The sequence below is a fragment of the Rhipicephalus sanguineus genome, chromosome 4, assembly GCF_013339695.2.
Source record: "Rhipicephalus sanguineus isolate Rsan-2018 chromosome 4, BIME_Rsan_1.4, whole genome shotgun sequence".
Taxonomy (NCBI): domain Eukaryota; kingdom Metazoa; phylum Arthropoda; class Arachnida; order Ixodida; family Ixodidae; genus Rhipicephalus; species Rhipicephalus sanguineus.
The window spans coordinates 10,923,616-10,945,069 of NC_051179.1; the positions used below are offsets into that span (position 1 = coordinate 10,923,616).

The following is a 21,454-nucleotide window of genomic DNA, read 5'->3' on the forward strand; positions in this document are numbered from 1 at the left end:
GAAGTGAAGAAAGAAGACGCTGACGTTCGGTGACACTGCGATCGCCCCCACTAGTTGATGACGACGGCGATGTCACTCAGGTTTCGGTTTCACTCCACTGGTGTCCCGCTGCTTTACCACACTTGTGTAGCGGCAGCTGTCAGCATTTGTCCGAATTAAGCGGTGCGGAGCCGAATTCTGATGTATTAACGAAGGTTTGGTCCCATAGATTAACATGCACTCTGGCCGGGACCACTAGAGCCCTCCGAATTATCCAAATTAACGGGTGTCGAATTAACGAGCTTTTACTGTATAAAGAACACTCAAAGAAGATCAAGCGTCAACAACAATAACAAAGAAATCCAAAATATCAAAATCATCAATAAGCGGCATGATAAAAAACGTAGAACATCAAGGTACCATCCAATGAATTTCAGGGAACATAACTCTGAAGCAAATCTTCTAACGCCTTTATATTGGTGCATTCAGCAATCTGTGAAGGTAGGCCATTCCATTTTTCATTAACATTGGGGAAAAAATGAATACCGAAAGACATTTGTGCATGTGGCATAAGGTCTAATGGCTGCACTATGATTTATTCTTTTGCTAAGTCTACCAGGTTCTCGTATGTATGTACTTTTATCAATATTTATGTGACCCTTGAGAACTTGAAACAATAATTTTATTCTATTCCTCTTTCACCTAATATCAAGCAATTGCAATTGACATGAACTTAGCATCTCGGTAACTGAGTGATTTTTTGTAGAATCTGGCTGCGAGTCTTTGGATTCATTCCAGTTCAGCAATTAGGCATTTTTGATGAGGACTCCAAACCACGGCAGTCTACTCTAGAACAGGACGAATAAAAGTTTTGTATGCCATTAGCTTGACGTCTTTGGTAGCGTTTCGCAGCTTTACTCAAAGAAAACATAGCTTTTTGTATGATGCAGAAGACAATACGGCTGCGCCAGTTTAGGCCATTGGATATCAGAACACCAAGATCTCTAAAACTAGTGACATTCGTCAAAATTACACCGCCAGCATGGTACTGGAAAGCAAGAACCTTCTTTTTTCGGGTAGTATGCGCAAATGGGGTTTTGGCGTAGTCAATTTCCATGTCCCATTTTTCACACCAAGCATGGAACCTTCGAGACACTGGTTAATTTTTTTCTGGTCATTTTCACAGGTAACTGGAGCATAAATTAAGCAGTCATCTGGAAACAGCTTCAACACCACTGGCGGCTGAACAACTGTTACGACATCATTGATATAAAGCAAAAACAATTACGGGCCTAGCACCGACCCCTGTGGAACCCCAGAAAGTGCATCCAAAAAACTTGACACAGAATTATTAACGCGCATGACTTGCCTCCGCTCGATTAGATATGCCTCAATCCATTTTAAAACATCATTATTGATACCAACTTGAAGCAGCTTATAAAGCAGTCTACTATGTGATACTTTGTCAAACGCTTTTCTAAAATTGACGCAAATAATCAGTTTGTGTTCATCCAAAGCCCATGAAAAATCGTGAACCGTTTCGATAAGTTGTGTAACCGTAGATAGGCCTCTTGTGAAGCCATGCTGATTAGCACAAAATAGCTTATTTTTTTCCAGAAATTGAATTATGTGTTTTGCGATTGCATGCTCCATGATCTTACAGCATACAGATGTCAGGGACACATGCATGCGATTTCCGCTTTTAAACACAGGGATAACAGCAGCGGAATACCAATCTTGTGGAAGGGAATGATTATGTAAAGAACGTTAAAAAATAATTACCAGATAAAAGGACATCCGCTCGGCGTATCACTTTAAAAACACCGTCGGTATATCGTCGGGGCCACAGGCCTTCTTTGGGTCTATTCAACATTTGTTCAAACACGCCCTCTTGATCAAACAAAAAAGGCTCCATGGGACATGCGCAGGAATAGTTTATCTCGTCTGCGACTGAACTGTGTACACCTCTGTTAAACACCGATTGGATAAACTCATTGAAACCATCTGCTGTCTGTTGTGTTTCTGTCACAAGGCCGCCATCGATACTAATCTGGTCTATTTTTTATTTCTGAGCATCTAAAAAACGCCATAATTTTTGGGGCGAACGTTTAAGAAAAAATTTCCCGGAGTATCATTGAAGAACTTTCTTTTTGATTCTGATAATGCTGTTTTTGGGCTGCTGTGCACCTGTGACAGTTCGTTTCACTTCTTTGGCTGTTTGCGTAGCCTTTTTATTTTACGTTTCACGTGAACAATATCACGAGTTATCCATGGGTTTTGCTGTTTTCTTCTTTTATAACGATTTGGCACAAATCCCTCGATGCAAGTTGTAATAATAAATTTAAATCGCTGCCACAATTCCTCCACTGACTCAGACTGAGAGGCAATTTCAAATTCATTAAATGATTGTTCTAAGTAATCTAATGCCGAAGTATCATCCGCTTGCTTGTAATATTTGACCGACACTCATTCTTCGCACCCTAAGTCATCACAATGTTTGCACGACAAATGCAGTATGTTCACTGAAATCATCTTATGGTCGGATATGCCATCCAGAATTGACAGGCTGTAATCTTCAATCTTACTGGACAAAAACACCAAATCTAATATTGATTGGGATTCGGATGTTACCCTTGTGTAATCCTTAACAATCTGTCTTAAATTGTGAAAAAAAGGGAATCTCTAATAATTTATTTGCGCTCATTATTTCAGTATGGTGACTAGACAAAGCCTCCCAATCAATGTGTCCCAAGTTAAAGTCGCCAGCCAATATTAGTCGAGTGCCACTGTTTGCATGAGTGCAAAGAAATGCGTTAATCTCATCTAAAAGTTCAGGTGGAGTCGCTGGTGGCCTGTAAAGAACACCAATAAGATACGCGATGCTTCTAAAGGTTATTTTACACCACACTGTCTTCGACATATTGTTTTCTACCATTATTGCTCGAGAACAATCCTTAGCAATAATAGCGACGCCCCCACCTCGTGCATTTCTGTCCTATCTAAACATGCTATACCCTGGAGGTGTAATACAATCGCTGGGAATGCAGGTACTTAACCAAGTTTCGGTTATTAACACTACACGAGGACTCGGCATCAGTAATATGTATTCCAGGTCAGTGATTTTATTAACAATGCTACGAGCATTCAAACGAATCAAGCGTAGCTATGCTTGAGGTGGCTTATTCTTTGACGAATGTTTATTCTGCGATGAGCTGACTTTAGAACATGCACTTTCGTGGCTTTTATATTAGTGATACTGATATGGACACCGCTCATTTCGAACTGTGTCCCACGTGTATACTTGCTCGTCTATTTTAATCTTGTCACTGAGAAGGGTTGTCTTTTTGCCATTTGCCATAATTTTTTGCGAACTGCGACAGTTTCGTGTGCGTAATCATTGCTAATGCTGATAGAGCTTCCTTTCAGCTTTTTGCAATTCTGCAGCACGCTCTCCTTTTCCCTGCTGTCATAAAATTTCATTATTACGGGTCGACATCTTGCTGGATCTTTCCTCCCAATGCAGTGGATTCTTTCTATCAACTTTACTTCAATGTTCAGCCCCTTTTCATATATGTCATACTCAAATCGTCCCCACATTCTTTGCTCCGCTCCTAAACACCAAAGACTAGAAGATTGTTCCTTCTGCTTTTATTTTCTAAGTCCATCAATCGCTCAACCTGGTACTTTACAGTCTTTTCGAGAGAATCAATTTTAGCTTTCATTTCCTGGACTACCTCAAGAATGTCTGTTAGTCGGTTTGTTTTGCTGTTTGGGGCTGAAATTTGCTCCGTAATAGAGTTCAGCCTGCAGTCTGATTTAGTCTGGTTGTCCAAAATATTCTGTAACATATCTTCTAATGGGGGGCCTGGGATTCTTATCAACGTCTCCCGATGTCAACAACAATATTAGAGACCAGACGTCATTCAGTATAGCACAACACCACCGAGGGCATGGCAAAACCAACAAAAATCTATCGTCGCTACAGTATGAAGCAGTATGACTCCCAGAACTAATCTGGAAAAGTAATGGCAGCCTTTCGTTCATACTGTCCACCAGACAGCTGCCGTGCCCTCTGGTTTGGTTGATGTCGTGCCGCTTCTCTTGTAGTCTTCCTGCCGATGATATCACCATCGACACCCTCTGGTAACCAAATAATGGAGCCAACCTCGCGTCGTCGTGCCGATCAAGCAAGATTTTGTTGCACATTACATGAGTGCTCCGTGCTGTTGTTGCCGCAATCCAAAACCACGGCACAATCCGGAGAAGTAATGACAGCCTTTCGTTATACTGTCCGCCAGACAGTTGCCGTGCCCTCTGGATTGGTTGATGTCGTGCCGCTCCTCTTGTAGTCTTCCTGCCGATGACATCACCGTCGACGCCCTCTGGTAACCAAATAATGGAGCCATCATCGCATCGTCGTGCCGATCAAGCAAGATTTTGTTGCACATTACATGAGTGCTCCGTGTCGTTGTTGCCGCAATCCAAAACCACGGCACAATCTGGAAAGTAATGACAGCCTTTCGTTCATACTGTCCGCCAGACAGTTGCCGTGCCCTCTGGCTTGGTTGATGTCGTGCCGCTTCTCTTGTAGTCTTCCTGCCGATGACATCACCGTCGACGCCCTCTGGTAACCAAATAATGGAGCCATCATCGCATCGTCGTGCCGATCAAGCAAGATTTTGTTGCATATTACATGAGTGCTCCGTGCCGTTATTGCCACAATCCAACACCACGGCACAATTTGGAAAAGTAATGACAGCCTTTCGTTCATACTGTCCGCCAGATAGTTGCCGTACCCTCTTTTATTCATACTGCCCGCCAGATGGGTTGCCTTTGTAGCCAACTACAGTTGAACCCCATTATGAGATGTGCGGATGCGAATTGGTTATAGCAGACCCCACTCACTTACATGTTTGGCCACCCCACCACCCCCATTAATTGGACCTCTTTCGTAATAAACATTGGATCTAAGAAACAATTAGTTGTACCGGACGGGCATGTGCACTCACTGTTTGCCGTAACTTCAGCAAACACGGAATGGGCCAGTCAGCTGTAACACAACAAGAAGCCCCTGCAGTGGAAATGCAGTGCAGAGAAAAACTCCAAGATGTTACCGAGGGTATTAGCGCAACTGCACGTGTGTGCACCTGTGAAGCCAAGAATACTGGGAGCACATGGCAGGCTCTATTGTTTGCGCAGCTCTCTGTCAAGAAGCATCACAGATGTGTTCGCAAGACTGAAGAATAGCCAGTGTGCACAGCAGACACTGCCTCTTGCACTGCATTTTGTGAACGATGAATCCACTTGGCAAATGCAAGCAAAGGAATCAGCTGAACCTTGGCTGGTGTGAAAAAACCATCTAACTTCCACTAAAGAGAGGTGGTAGCCAAGTAGTGTGAGAAAGTTGTGTCATAGAAAATGTAAATTGTGTTCTTTCTGTAGTGGTCCATCTAGCAAATCGTATGACATTAAATCAAATGGTACTATGCAAAAGCCTTCTTTTGTGCGTATCTTTAGTTGAAGAGTGCCTACATTGAAATAATTGTTGATCAGGAAATGAAAACAGGGTACTCTGCTTGTAAGAGACACCTCATATAAGGGACAGGACTTTCTCCCTGGTATATCTCTATTGAAAGGTTTCAACTGCACTTGGGAACCTTGTCCTTTTATAGACAATAGATAGCCTTTGACTTTCTGCTGTAAGTACTGCAGAAAATCTGTCTGTGGCTTGGCTTACCTGCTATTGCGAGACCTGTATAGAGTCACTTGTAACATCACAGATAGTGTTTGCCTCAACTTCGGTGCAGTCATCTTCCCTGTCTTTTTGTTTTTGAGCATGTTTCGCTTAAAGCACCTTTGTAAACATGCATTCTACATGCTTGCAAGCACTTGTGGTATGTGCCAAATGCTACATGATCATGCGTTAACTCTTTCAGTTTGGTTTCAACAAAAAGAGTCAGATTGAGGTGAAAATGCTTGAGGCCCGGGTACTTAAATTTAGGTGCACGTTAAAGAACCTCAGGTGGTCGAAATTTCCGGAGCCCTCCACTACAGCATCTCTCATAATCATATTATGGTTTTAGGACGTTAAACCCCAACAATTATTATTATTATTATTATTAACAAAAAGAGTCAGCTATATAGGCAAAAACGTTATGCTACTTATTGATGCCTAGGATATACATGGTGAATTGTTTTTCGAAGTTCAGTCATGACATTCAAAACAGAATTGCTTGCTGTGGCAGAATGCTTTTTTTTTTATAGCGCTGTACCCTCATTGACACTGTAGTGCCTGTTTACTTAACTTTTCCATTCTACTGTCATGTGCAGGACGCAAAATGTTCAGGCTGCAACCACCAGTTGGAATTACCCTCTGTTCACTTCCTCTGTGGCCACTCGTACCACCAACAGTGAGTGGTCCACTGATTATGTTCTGTTGTAGAAGTGTGATTGGTACGAAATGCTTGGCGGCAGTTGCAAGTTGTTCAACCCGTCTATAAGACTTTCGAGAAGGCCTAGCTATGAGACTGTGTAATATATCGCACTGTTTATTTATTTACTTGTTTCTTCATTTACTTATTTATTAACAAGAATACTGCAGGCCTGAGAAGGGCCCGTGCAGAAGCGGCATCAAGGAGGAAAGGAACATGGGTAACAGACTAAACATGCGAAACGAGATACTGATTGCACACTGCCAAACAAAAGCAACATGCTATGGAAAACCTCAAGCCGAGAACTTAAAAGTACTGCTCTGTACAGTAATGCAATAGATAATGATCGTGCCTTGGTACAAAGCTGTTTAGTAGTAAGAGTATTTTATGTAATTCTGGTTGTGCTATGCGGAGTTATCGAGGGTAGGCTGTTCCATTCAGAGATGGTGCGAGGGAAGAACGAATATTTAAAACAATTTGTTTTGATGCTGAAGGGTGTCAGAGGTTCAATATGGGGCAATCGCTTCTTAGTTGCCGTCTCAGCAGTGTTAGATATGCTTCACAACACTACTTAGTACAGCACTTGGTGTATTTACTTGTCTGGTTTTAGAACTTGCGAATTTGCCTTTGTTTTTGAGGAATGTAACTGGTGCAAAAGCGACTCCAGCATTTGCTTACTTTGCTATCTTGTGGCATCCACAGAGAACAGGCATTCCAGTGGGGAAGCCACATGCTACTTGCCTTTATAGGCCTCCATTAAGGATAGCAAAGTCCCTAACTTCTTTTGTCCTGCTAATTGTTGCGCAGTATTTTATCATCCATTAAGAATGTAAGGTGAGACCGAATTCACTGTGTTTTTAAGTGTTTGTTTGCATTGGCAAGAAGTTTGCACTATTGAGTAGCACAGCATTCTTACTGCAGTGATGATACGACCGCTGCTGTGTCTCTGGCACTCAGTGAACGAGAAGAAATTCCTGGACAAGCGAAACCCGTTAGCATATAATGGTGAAAATGCCTTGATGTGAGACTTATCTATAGCATGAAAGTGCTTAATGGTACTTATTCAGCAATGTGTGTTAGTGCAAAATGATTTCAGACATAATACGTATACCTCTGGTTGTGCCCTTAATAATTTTGTGAGTTTCTGCTAGTGCTGTCCTGCATGACTCAGGATCAGGTGGCTGAACAAGATGGCCTGCACCTTAGGCCATTTGCTCAACCGTACTCTGAGCGATCGTAAAAGTTATTTATCTGCCGTTGAGGCTTGGTGTTGGACTTCTTGTTGCTCTTTCGGAGCATCAGTGACTGAAGTGCACACTTTTTGAATGGCTTGTTGCAGGTGTTTTGAGAACTATGCTGAGAATGACACGGACTGTCCTGAATGCCTGCCACAGCACAGGTAACTGGAAGAGCTTTTGGCACCTTTAGTGTACGACATACAGTAAAATCTCGGTAAATGTTAATCACACCGAATCACTGCTTGTACTGTACAGTGGACTTTTAATTTGTTGTTTTGTGTAATGAAAAAAAAAACAACAAAAAGCTCCTTAATAGGAATTGAAATTTTCGCAACTCTATACATTTAACCACAGTACAAGCTCTAAAGAATATTTCCTGAAAGAGCGACAATCTGAAGTATATTCTTGCGACACCTATCTTTTGTCCACAAAGCCATCTTTAATAGGCAGCGACAAGTGCTCTTCCTTGACAACTGCTTGTTACTGAACCACCAGTTGGAGCAGCAAAGGCAATGTTTTTCTTTAATTTATCACCATCACGGAACAAACTAGCCAAGACATTCACTCCTTTGTGGTTGCATATTGTTACGACTGGGGTCGCGTATCCCACCGCTGCCACCACTGTTGTGAAGTACAGGGTCCCTCTGGTGCGAGCTGAGGATACGGGCCGTGGTATCCCACTGCTGCCACCACTGTTGGGACTGGGGTTGCGTGGCCGGTGCCAACACGAGTGGGTATCGTGCCCGGAGCAGTCATTAGGACAAGTTGAAGGAAGAAAATACTTTATGTACAGTATTTACGTGGTTCCGATCTCAGTGAACAGGCGCCGGTGCTCTCTAGTGCGCCGGATTAAATAACGTGGTTGGGGTCCACCCCCTCGTTCACCTCTCCAAGCGGTGGCCAGGATTCCACCAATCCTGCAGCACTGGCAGGAACATAATGAGGAGCGTGCCTGTGCCTGGGATTAGGCACCCGGGATTAGGCCCTTTCTTGGGAACTGGCCTGCTGGCAGTAGACACAGCCCGTCCGGTTCTGGACAGAAAAGGGCCAGGCAGGTGACATATGCACGATGTCGGAGGATCCACACAGCAGCTGCGCGGAAGGCCATTGTTTGTGCCCTCCATCCCCCTCAGGAATGCTGCTCTCAGTCGCTGGGCAGCGTGGAAGAACGACGACTGGCGTCAGTTGTCGGGGCCAGCTGGGCGAAGACTCCGTTTCCCAGTATCCTTCGTTGTTCGAAGGTTGGCGACATTGTGGCCTTTGTGCTGGGCACAACAATATCTAAAAATGTTACGAGGGTGTGTGGTCATTAATGCTGCATGTCTTTGCATCCCTCAGTAAGTGTAACTCCCATTAATCGGAATGCATTTTTTCAGTCTCTTGAAGCTTTATTTAATGAGATTCTACTGTTCAGTAGTTCAGATAGGCTTCTTCGGACTAATATCTGAAAACACCTAGGCTGCACTGTACGACTTCTTATCCGCATGTACAGAAATGTTGGCTTTCTGTTTTATTGACGACCACCCGGTTTCACTGCGAGTTTCTATACATTCATTGTTCTGTATGAACATAAACTGTAATTGCAGCTTATTTATACTACTATTTTACCGCACAATCAAATGATGGTGTGTGTTTGCTTGTGCCTCTGTTGTGATCATTGGCATCACATTAAGCTCTGTGTTTATAAATAACACACTGTAGTGCAATGCCCAAAGCATTCGCTTTAAACCATTCTCACGGTTTAGAGAGACATGGAGGTAAGGCATGGGCTAGATAATTTTGAACAAATGAAGAACACATGTGTAAATAATGAAAAGTGGAGTATAATTACTTCATTAATAATTGCTAGAAGTCTGCTAATTCAAGGCCACGTATAATGTGGCGTATATCTGTTGAGTGAAACGATGAACATACTATTCGTGAAGGTATGTTTTGCTTGTATTTGAATGGGTGTGCGCAAGTACAGTTGTAAGCAATTAACTGCTTGTAAAGCCATTCATTTAAGGATGTCAACGATATCAAGGCATTTGCATCATTATCCCTGAAGCGCCACATATCCTGGAAAATAAATGTCAAGTACATAATTAACAATGCCAATTGTGTTTTCTTTGCTGCAACTTTTCCCGTGCCCTCATATCATTGAAACTATTTCGGTACAAGCCCATGATCCGATCTGGATTGGAATAGCCTCTGTTTGGGACACCAATACTACTGTATATATTGCCGATTATAAGTCGACGTTTTTTTTTTTTTTTTTTTTTTTTCATAAAATGACCTTCCAAAGTTCGGGGGTCAACCTATAATCGGAGTCGACCTATACGCGGAATCGTAAAGTCGACTTATCTGTGGGCTTTGACGAAAGGTCGTCGTCCGCGGATTTCCTGCTATTCGAAGCATCGATAACATCAGCCGCAGAGGCAGCGAAGTCGCGGCAACAGCTATCTCCCAACGCGCGCGCACCGCTTCTGGAGCCAGACATTTTTGCGATCTGCCACGACAATTGCGAAACTATAGCGAAACCATGCGAGGCGAAACTACAGAGCGCATTTGAAAATCACCGCCACGTGGCATTAATGCGAACTGCTTGGGGAACACGGTCTCGAAAGCAGCATTTCAAACCTTTGATAGAGGCCGAACGATGCTCTGTGAATAAGGAGGAATGTACCTTGCGATGCGCCCTGCAGTTTTGTTTTCATACAATAGAAACGATTCGTTGACAAACCATCGGCGTTCCACAGAAAAGCTGGCAGCGCCGTGTGGGCTGGCAACACTTCACGGGGAACTAAACCACATGACCAGTCACATGCGCCCACAAGCGTCTTAGTGTCTTTTTGCACTCACGCCTGTTTGCCATTTCTGCATTTCGCTTTGCTTGCAAGCAGTGGTGTGCGCGATTTGCGACGCTGCCAAACGGACGCCAAGATGCCACTGCTACGCTGGCAACAGTACAGTGCTGCTTTCAAATGGGAAGCGATCCTCTACGCAGAGTCGGAAAGCAACGTTGAAGCACGGCGCAAGTTTGATGTGTCGGAAAAGTGCGTGAGGGAATGGAGAAAACAAAGGACCAAAATCTTCGCGTGCACTGCTACACGCCGTTCCTTTTGGGTCAACGATGCCTGGTATCGCAACAATGCCTGGTATGGACTGCCAACCGACATGGTCCGCGCGGCGTTTTCTACATGCGGCATCTAAGTACCACCGGCACCTGCTCCGACGGCGAGCAGCAGCAGTGGCTCACACGATGGCAATGACCGTGACTGTGTCCTTCTCTCAAACGACGACGAGTCGTAAGCAGTGTTTCACGGGCAAATAAATGTTTCTTTGCATCACTCCCTCTTCTGAAAAACTTATTGGTGAGTAATGGCCGCAGCATAAGGCTGTGTTCGGAGTCAACTTCTTTTCCCCTAGAAGGGGTTGCAAGTTGGGGGGTCGACTTATAATCGGCAATATACGGTAAATAAGTCATTTGAACTCCTCCGATAGGATAGAAAATCTGTTCAAATTAACAGGAGCTTAAACTAACGCTTTCATTAGCGGTGCAATGCAATGGCTACGTAGCACCCGTTACGTTCCTGGGTGTCATGTTTTTCCTGCTGCAAGCTTGCACAGGATCCATAAGATCCAATGCATTGCAAACCGCGCTGTTACGTCTCAAATGTAGGGCCATTCCCATGTGATACTTTGCAAACTGGCACTCCGAGCTGGCCTGAGTTAAAGTATCCAAGAGGCCATGGGAGCGGCCATGTTGACTTATGAAAAGAAAAAAAAAGATAAACCTTCACGACCTTACTGCAGTGTCATTGATCACGATTGTGCATACTGCATAAAGTTTATTATTTTAGTGAAAGCTTGGAACAACCACTTTTTTCTGCCTCTCATTTTGTTTCATTGCACACAGACCATGATCGGAAAAAAGGTGTGCCGTTTTGTTGCCGTACACATTATTATGAGTCCTTTGTGTCAAAAAACTGGTGTCTGCTCAAGCTGCTTGCCTTGTTTCGTCATTTCCCTTAGAGGCCCTGCACCTTTCAAGTCTGCAGTTTAACAACATATATAATCAAATGCATGAGTTGTTAATATTAATATTCCTTATTATTGTGTTTTTTTTACCACTCCTCTCTGTAATCCCTTATGGCCCTGAGAGTATCTGAATGAATGAATGAATAAATCAATAATTTAGTAAGTAAATAAATAAAATATCTACCTACAAGAAACCTTTTCCACTTAGTAGCTGAATTTGTCTCCCTGTAAGCATGTTGTTAAATAGTATGAGTGATGTGGTTCTGTGTGCAAATCATTAGGAGCATTTTACCATTCACCCTCTTAACACAGCTTTGTGGATAGCTCTTGCCTGTTAAAAGCATGTTGGCCAGCCACAGCACAAGCTAGTAATACCAGATTGAAATGGCACATTTGCAATTCCACCTTGCCTCTGCAGCAAGGTGCTGGACATCCTGCGGTCGCAAGAGCAGGCACGAAACCTCCATGAGGACTTCCATCATCAGGTAGGAGGCACACTCGAAAAATGTGCTTGTACGTATGTGCCGACTTCTATGTTCCATCAAATGGGCATGAAAGAAAATATCGAATTAAGGCAAAACTAAGCACAAGAAGACACACACCATGCTGGCTTTCCAAAGTATTTATTAATGATTCTAACACTGCAAGTATAGAGGCATGCAAAGAAAGAATACAAAATCAAAGGTGACATGTCGAGAGTGTGGAAGGAAATTATACCAATGGCCACATGTTAAAAAAGCGCACATTTGGCTTACTTGTGCAGTAATTCTTGATGGTAGTAGTGCAATAGATAGCACAACAATTGAACTGTATTTACAGACGATGAAATAGCATATGAAAAAGCTCCGAGTTTGCATGCCACAAAAGTGGCACAGATGTGAAAGACAGCTCAAGATGCCACTGCTAGATTGTGACACCAGCCTTTTGTCACATTTCAGTCTGTGGGAGCATTTGGTCAAGGCTAGTTAAGTCTTCAATGCCAAAAAGCATTGCGTAGTGCAGTGTTTCTTGTAGTGTCATTTTCGATCTCAAGTTCTTTCTGGGAACGTGACACCCTGATATACAATATTAGCACCTTTCTCGAAAAAGGCAGTTTATGACTTACCCATAGAGATGGAATGCCACTTCCACTGGAGCTGTGCAAATAGCAAAATTTTGGGTTGAGCGAATCGAATAGAATATTTATCAAATATTTTTCGAATACTTGGAAGTGAAATTACAGAAAGAGTTGCAGAGGATCACTAAGCATATTCTTATGAGACAGGAACATGAAGGTTTTTTTTTTTGGCCAGGTTGGTGAAGTGCTGGAGGGATGCTGCTAAGTGATGTTCCTTAGTTGTCTTATAAAGAATGAGGCAATGCAGAGGCCGAAGTGTGTTTATTTTTGTTATTTAGTACAACCAAAGTGGTGTCGACAGCACTTTACACGTGAAAGGAAAAGGCTCTATTTTCTCAACCTCTGCTCTTCCTTCAACTTCTGTGGAGGCCCAACTGATGTGGAGGACAAGGGCGCGCTCCCTTCGAGTCGGGAGTTCCCCACCTACTGTGCGGATCTCCCTCTCTTACTCCGTGGCTCCGAGTGGTTTCTGCAACAGGTGTTGGCATCGGCGTTATTTTTGGTGGGAGAGGTCACGTGTTTTCCCCACACGGCTTTTGCGGATGTCAGATGAGTGCAGTGCGCGCTTTTGCAAACCTGGCCAAATAACGCTTTCATGTTAAAATGTAGTGCAAAACATGGCCAAAAAGAAAACAATTCATTTTGCTAGGTAACTTGTAGACCTGGTGGCAGCACGCTGTCCGCCGCGTGATAAAGGAACGGTGCTGCTTGCTGTCGCATATTGATGCATGTGACATAATGTGAAGTATTGGCAAGAGCTTGGATAACTTGACTTAATATTTCGCTGTTTTTCGGGTGATACTAATGAATTTTATATCGCAGGCTGATTTTGTGGTGCGAAGACATTATTCAAAAAGCACGTTTCGCAAAACCAGTCGATCGAATACGAAACTGAATCCACGTTCATGGCATTAGCAACAGCCGACCGCCAGTGGCAGATATAGTGACATCATCACAAAATGGCGATGGAACACATTTTAAAGTCAGTCTTATTTTGTGCTCAACTACGGTCTGTCTCCGTCACGTTTGTTTCCAGTGAAGTGGAAATGGTGATGCGCCCCTTTCATTATGAAAGCTCATATCAAAGAAAGTTGTTTTGCACGCCGAGGACAGCTCTGTCGCGTCTATTCTGTGTGCTTGAAACCTGTGTCCGTGAGTGATGCAAATAAAGGAAATCTTCAGCTGCATGTAGACCAGGAAAAGTTTCTGCAGGCCGAAAATATCCCGATTTCGATGACAAGCTTGCAGGAGCTCTCAAGCAGATCTATGTAGACAGAGCTTGTCAAGGTAACGGCCCTTAAAACGCCACGCGATCGAGGCGTATCCAGAAGAGACCTTAAAGCCAGCAAAACTGGATCACTGAAGAAAAGAACTCACAGCAGAATAACTTTCACTTTCTATGAGGGTGCATTGTGCTTTCCTTTTTTTTTTCTTCTTCTGATTGTCAACAGAGTGGCATGCCATAGTTTTAAAAGATCTTGTAAAATTACGCGAAGATGCAATTGGGCTTATGCATATCATTTAGAAGCGCTGTGATTTGATTTTAAGTGAATGACACTGATATATTTATTTTCCGGAAGTTCGAATACTTCGAATAGTAAAGTTTCAGCGCGAATCGAATAAGCAAACACTATTAGAAAAATATTTGAAAGTTGGCACACCCTTAATTTCCACCCATTGCCCCTCATAAAGATAGGGGATAGTGTCGTATAAGAAAACGGAAAGAAATGCTGGTTGTGCATGCAAATTCTAATTGTTACCTGCCTCGGCATGTTGAGCACCCTCTCGATAGGGGAGCACCAGTGAACACAGGAACAACGTTGTATATTGGCCATTCCACTAGGAAAAGCACTTCAGTGTGATTTTATTACACGCTGTTGCTCGATACAGCACATGTGCCTTGAAGCTATGGTTTAAGGTCACTGATGAATTGCCCACAAGGCCATGCCTAGACATGCTTCTTGAAGGCTAGCGTAAATACACTGCAGTACACAACTGCATGGATCATGAGTCATCTTACAGCCTCCCTGTTATTGTAAACAGCCGCGGTTGCCTGTGACGATGAAATGTGTAGATGGTCCCATAAAGAAAACGACATGCTAATGTAAACACTGTTGCTAGAACAAATATTGATGAACATAACGTACTAGCTGCAACACCTTTATGTGTACTTAAAAATTCAAATCCCCAAGTCATGCAAGTTCCCATTCCCCATTTTAGAAGACTTGCCATTGGCTCAAACTTCGTTGATAACTTCAAGCTTAAACTGAGCGCCTCTGTGGAATCACCCTTAAAAGAAAGCCCACACACTTTTTTTTTGGCACAGGGTAAAGCCACTTCCTGAGGTGCACAACTTCAGTTTTGCTGTGAGCCAGCTGTGTAAACATTACAAGTGTCTGAAATTTCAGAGGCCAGGTAGACTGCATTTGTGTGGCAATGTCAATGTTGGTTGTGTGCAGCTGGAGCGTTCAGAGGATGGCTTCTCGGTGGTGGCCGACTACCTGGGCCGGGGCTTGTTCCAGCGACTCACGCTTTTGGCACCAGCCACAGCAGCAGCAGCAGGCCCACCAGCAGCAGAATTGAGGGCAGCCAGGTCTTGATCACAGCCCATGTGCTGCATGTAGTAAAGTGTGGTGCATATCACTACGTGGGACTTTGGGTTGAACAAAACCAGGTGCCACACTGCACTCATTATGTGGTGCCCTGTTGTGTGCACACACGCAGAACTCTGGCTTCGTTAGTGTGCTGCTAGTGCCACATTAAAGATGGTGCTGTCACAAAGAAAAGCAAGCACCACATTTTTATTCAGTAATTAGGGTGCGCTTGACTGATTGTTTCTTGCGTCCCAGTTAAGTTGCAGCTGTGGATGGGCCTTAGTTTAGCCCTTTGAGGAATGAGCCTTTTTCTTGGTAAGATGCAGTGAATTTTTTTTTTTACTTTACACTTGAAATCTTTATAATAAAGGAGACATTACTGAACATTACAAAAGAAAGTACAAGTGAATTGTAGAACAATTATGTAACAAACACATGATTATACTATACTTTTTATAAGTACTGTAATAAAATTTAATTTACAAAACTAAATTTGGCTATTTCATCAGAAAGGCAATGCCAAGTTTTTACAACTTCGCCCATCGCAAAGTTGTTTCTTTACAAGAAAACTTGGAGGACGCTTGAGCTTTGCTTTTCAAGAGTAGAACGCAATAGCGCAATCGGACCGTGTTCGTATTGCTTTCCCAATCGCTAGCCTGGGTTTACTTCTCGGTGGAGACCTAAACTGTGCCGCAAGGAAAGCTAAAATGCGGACGCCCTCTAGCTACAATATCCATGCATGCAGCGCAATGAAACACGGCCACACGACGGAGCGATGCCGTTTAAAAGCGCGCCCCGTGGGCCCATTGCACCATCTCGCGGGTGATAATCAAACCGCTGAAGAACCTCCGAGATGTGCATACCACCAATGCTAAATAATGTATATAAATAGCTCGCTGTTAGTATGCTAGAGGATGTATGCGTGGTGGTCGAGCGGCTAAATGCATCGCGCCACGGAGCGAGGCGTCGCAGGTTCGAACCCCCAATCCCACTCGAACCGAAGATTTTTTTTTATTTCTTTATTTGCATCTACCTCGAATTTTTGCTCATGGACAACGCTCATTTTTCGCTCACAACCCAAAACGCTACCACCGACACCAGAATTTCTGCGAAATGAGCTCTTTAACGCTATTGTGTTAAACAGCAATCTTGCTTGTGATGTCTTTCCAGCACCTTGATGGGGACTTACAAGGATGCACTGTAGGCTTCATATATGAAGCGAGCAGGAGCCTAGGTGCCATTTATCCTTCACCTTTGCCATGTAGTGTTTATATTCCTGGAGTCAGACCAATAAACCAAATGGTTCTTATAGCTGGCATTTTGTTGTGTCACCTTCATTACCTTACAGTTCCATCCACAAAAAAAAAAAGATATATATATATATATATATATATATATATATATATATATTGAACATAATGGTGAATGGAGGTTCCATGTAACTGCTGTCACGATAATAAACTTGCATTCAAATGTAATGCTTGATGCATGCTTCACTTGCTGCCTCTGCACACAGACTTCTGCCTTGGAGCTGCACAATAAACTGAGGAGCTTTCCTTTACGTGCTGCCATTTACAAGGGACTTCAGTTTGCTCTATGTGCAGTTGGTGCTGTCGGTGTCCTCTTGTGCACTTCACTTTAAAGGGGTCCTGAACCCTTGTGCTTGGTTAAAAAACAATCTGAGGAGAAAGTAGGCGCTGCTGTGAAATGCTCAGCCAAATCTTGCAGTCGTGAGTGGCAAGGAGAGCTCGGAAGTGGAGCATGAAGTTGCCACTTTCTCGAGCGCCAGACAAAAGACTGCTGCTTTTAGCCGATAGACGACATAAACCAAGAGGGGTGTTTGGATCAGATGCGCTTCTCGCCACAGGGTGCTGCCACGCTCTATAGTGTGCTAAAATTGCAGTAGCAACACTAGCGCACACTGGAATAACACTGAGAGAGAGCAGTTACGTTTCATGATGCTGCCCGCTCAAGGTCATAACGCACGCATGACAAAGCCCCCTTGTCATCCCTCCCTGTGTAGCTTCGAGCTTGCTCGCTGGGACAAAAGAAGAGAGAAAGCGCTTAAAGCGTGCGAAAAATCCTCCCAACTCCGCTCCTCGTACTAGACTGATTCACAAAGCTCTTGCGGCAATCGATGATTACATGGAAAAGCGTTGCCAATATACGACAGCTATTACCCATGGTGTTATAATGCATAACTTGGGTTAACATCTGTATTTGTGATTTTGCCCCAAGGCAAGTCCTAACCTGACATATTTGGAGTGCAGTGGCATCATCATTGCCAGTTTGACCATGTTCCACCGTGTGCTGCCACTGTACTGCATCACGTTGAGGCAGCGGGCCACATGCGAGTGGCAGTTGTCGCAGAACAGGTTGTGCTGCATGGACAGAGAAAAAGCTCGGTTGAAACAATTCCTCCTGGCCTGATGATGGCCCCATTTCTTATGGCACAGACATGACTGAAAACCAGGGCCCACCTTCAATGTCGATTCACAACATGTAAAGGGCTTCAAAGCAAGGACTGCAAACTAATAGTGCACTGCATCTTCACAAGTAACCCCCTGCAAAGACAGAGGAACAACTCAAAGTTTAGTGCACATTTGATTACTGTAGTTTTTCTTTTATAACTTTCAAATAAGTGACTCAATGCCCTCCAAATTCACTGTCTGGTCCTTGGTATGGGTCTACCTTTTTATGGCATCACTACCTTAGCAATGCCACGCGTACTTAAGATTTTTTTTAGTTCAGTCCTTGAGCGACAATTTTTCATTGCACTGCAACACTTGCAAGAATCCACTGCCATACTTGTTTCGTTGTTTCTAGGAGCGCACCATGTCAAGCATAGAGAGCAATGGCCATAACAGTGCTCTCTGTCAACTACTGCTCATACTCGGGACTGAACAAGTTCACCTCAAATGTGTGGTCAACAGCAATGAGCCCACCTTGAGACATTATCACCTGTTCATCAAGTCGTCAGCCAAGTGGCTTGCACACCTAGAGGCAGTTACACTTGCCTGGCCTTGTAGCCCCTACTTCTTGTTAGTGCAAACAGCATCTGATTGGTAATATATCGCAAGCCTAAACATAGCAACAAACTGAATTTCAAATTAAACAGTGTCCATCATATTGCTACTGTGAAAGCTTGCACTGTGTGAGGAGCTGTACTTGGATAGTAGCTTTCTCTCCTATGCACAATATGTGACGCAGGTCACAGCAAACGAGACATCCACCTTGAGGCATGCTCTTCACCTTTTTCTGCCAAACAAGTAAAGAAAATGCTACCAAGGTATTTTCATTCTTGGTATTTCTAATATCGGCCATTTCATTCAAAAATATTTTATTAAAGAAGCAGACTTTTTTGAAATTTTTTGAAGCTCAAGAGAATTTGATACTTCGCAGCTCTGCTATTGATTTCCTTGGGAGGGCCGTGTCAAAAGATAACGGTGGCCAAGGTGCCCAAGATAGTTGCTGCTGGTAGCCACCAAAGTAAAGGCATGATTACATATACAACTACAAAAACTACTCCTGAATTCAGGGTGCCTATCTTAACCCTTTGACACGCTATGTACACAATTGTGTACACCACTTGTTTTTGCTATTTGTATGAACTAGAGGCTAAAAAAGGGTGATATATATTGAGCTTTGGATGAACTGAACCTCCTGCATAATAAATTTGTTTTCATTTAACTTCATTTCGCACTGTACTGTTGCATATCATTACTTTGCTGAAGGCACTACCACGTTCGACGAGTCGTTCGGTGTGCCGCTTCCTGTTAGCCATGTGAAAAGTATAATTTTTCTTTGATCAAAATGGACGTAACCAAAAATGAACTTGCAATATATTTCTAGCCTGAGATTTCATTCTATTTATGCCAAAACGGAGCATCAATGACTTCAGGATAAATAGATATTAAATTACAACTTAATCAGGATTAGTTACCATAACACATATAAATTAACATACTATGACATTTAGTTACTATAACACATATAAATTAACATATTATGACATTATTTTTGTTGAGTGCCTTGAAACTATTGAGTGCCTTGAAATAACATTGTATCGATTTGACACATTTACAGACACTTCATAGGTGGTGTCTGAAAGGGTTAATTCTAATGCAGCTATGTAAAATTAACTTTTACGTTACTGCCAGAAATGTGCTCACTTTGGTGCAGTTTTATTATCAGAACTTTATTTCAGGACGTTGCGACTATTTTGTCACATAAATTTGTAGCCTAGGTATTGGCGTTCTGAATGGAAGTAAAGCAACATTAACGCTGGAAAACTTCCTGAAAATCCTTATGTGAAAGTTCAAGGAAAAGCACAGCAAGAAGCAATAATAAAATAAGAACTTTTTAGAAGTACTGAGAGTAAAACAATCCGAAATTATGCAGGAAACCCCTGGCTTCGCAAATGTGCAAGCACATGTGTGCCTTTTGCAGGGCGCCTGTTTTGACTGCTTCCAGTGAGCACACAATTGCTTTTGTCTCTCCATTCTTGAAGATGCAAAACAATGTTTGCCAATTTGGGGGGGGTCTCTGCAAGCCTACTATATCTTCAATTATTGCACTCGATCAGCTTGTCTCTGTGAGCAAGCTGACTTTGTACAGTATTTAATACTATAATATAAGATATATAGTGTTATACAGTACTGCATAATAACAAGCAAAATAGTAGTAGAAGAGTAAGAGATAAGACTAGATCTTGCAGAAAGTCTGTCTGCAATCTATTGTGCACAAAACTTTGCATGACTAGAATTATTTCTCGCGAGTTGTGCATGTTTCGTTGAAAAAATGCTAATGCATAAAAGCAACCGATTGCACGAAGAAAATTAATTTTCCTTTGTATAATTTGCAAAGTGCTTCATGCACTGGATGCTGGTTTAGGTGATACCTCCTGTGAAAGTTTTATGTTCGACTCCCTTATTTCCCAAAAATTTTCAAACATGACTAAATATTCAGCCTTCATTTCACATGGTGCATGTTATTGCTCATGGCAGACTTCCCAACAGCAGTGTTTAACAGGATATCAAAAAACTGTTGAATGTGTTGGTCGATTTCTATCGGTGCAGTTAAGGTAAAGGCTGGAACTCACATAAGTGTGCTATAAGGTGCAACACTATATAATCTTTTTTTCTGCTATTTTCTTTGGCATTCTTTTAATTTACTTGCAGGGAAAGCTTTTTCCCCTTTCCATATTATGGCTGTTTTCACAAACTGATGGCAATGCAATGAATGTGTATTTCACTAGCGAAATTTTTAAATGGAACCAATGTCGTTTTTGTTGCGTACCAAATTTAGACCAAATGTAAAGAAAATAAGCCTTCTCAACTGTTAACACCGTGTCATGCCAACATTCGTTTCAATAAGCTTGCTTTGGTAAATTTTCTTTGAACAGGCTTCACGTGCTTGAGTTGATCCGACTTCGATTTATGCTACTCTTGGCTCACATCAAGCAGCAAACATAGCCCTGCAACTCGGCTTTTTGCCATATGTTCTATCTTTCAAAGACATGAGCACTGCTTGCATAAGCGTGACATTGAGCATGCCCACCATGTGGCCTCTGTACTCCTCGGAGCCTTCAGTAACGCCCCTGTCCCAGCCCTGCACTCCATCTCTGGCTTTGCTGGGATCCAGCATCCAGTACCTGCATCAGGCAGACATGTTTCAATCACACGCCACTCGCTTCAGCATGCACCGGCTTACTTTGTAGGCCGGCCAAAGGCCATGTTGTCCTCCTGCAAGGAATTCAAACACAGTAAGCGATGCCCACAGTACTTGCTTGGACTTACAGATACGTAGTACGGTCCTGCAAAGTCCCGTATGACACCACTGGACATGCAGATGCCCATGTGCCCTATCAAGGGACACAGCCACCTGCACAGTGACAAGTTATGCAGCATTTGTAGCGTACCACTTCACTTCCAAAAAACGATTTACGTTTCATGACAAAAACGGAATGGGTGGAACGTCAAGGTTTAAGGGCGCATAGAAAAGGACACGGTAATAACGAACTAATGACTGGCGCGTTGTGCAAAGTTAACGAAAATCACTTGCGGCTTGACCTTT

At 43.0% G+C, this 21,454-nt stretch overlaps 2 protein-coding genes across 2 annotated transcripts in view; one reads left to right on the forward strand and one right to left on the reverse strand.

The window, feature by feature from the left end:
• Positions 1 to 15,595, forward strand: part of LOC119389369 (vacuolar protein sorting-associated protein 11 homolog) — a 77,395-nt gene extending 61,800 nt beyond the window's left edge. Inside the window, exons 20-23 of the mRNA XM_049414412.1 lie at positions 6,310 to 6,389; positions 7,750 to 7,809; positions 12,087 to 12,153; positions 15,245 to 15,595. Of these exons, the coding sequence (XP_049270369.1) occupies positions 6,310 to 6,389; positions 7,750 to 7,809; positions 12,087 to 12,153; positions 15,245 to 15,385 (348 nt within the window). The 3' untranslated portion in view covers positions 15,386 to 15,595. The remainder of the gene's footprint in view (positions 1 to 6,309; positions 6,390 to 7,749; positions 7,810 to 12,086; positions 12,154 to 15,244) is intronic.
• A 1,737-nt stretch (positions 15,596 to 17,332) lies between these two features.
• On the reverse strand, positions 17,333 to 21,237 carry LOC119389215 (transmembrane protein 222). The gene is made up of 5 exons (XM_037656417.1): positions 21,178 to 21,237; positions 21,092 to 21,123; positions 20,939 to 21,032; positions 17,630 to 17,760; positions 17,333 to 17,417 (listed from the first exon to the last, which is right to left on the reverse strand). Exons 1-5 carry the CDS (start codon positions 21,235 to 21,237, stop codon positions 17,333 to 17,335), a joined length of 402 nt encoding a protein of 133 aa, XP_037512345.1.
• Between the last annotated feature and the right edge of the window lie 217 nt (positions 21,238 to 21,454).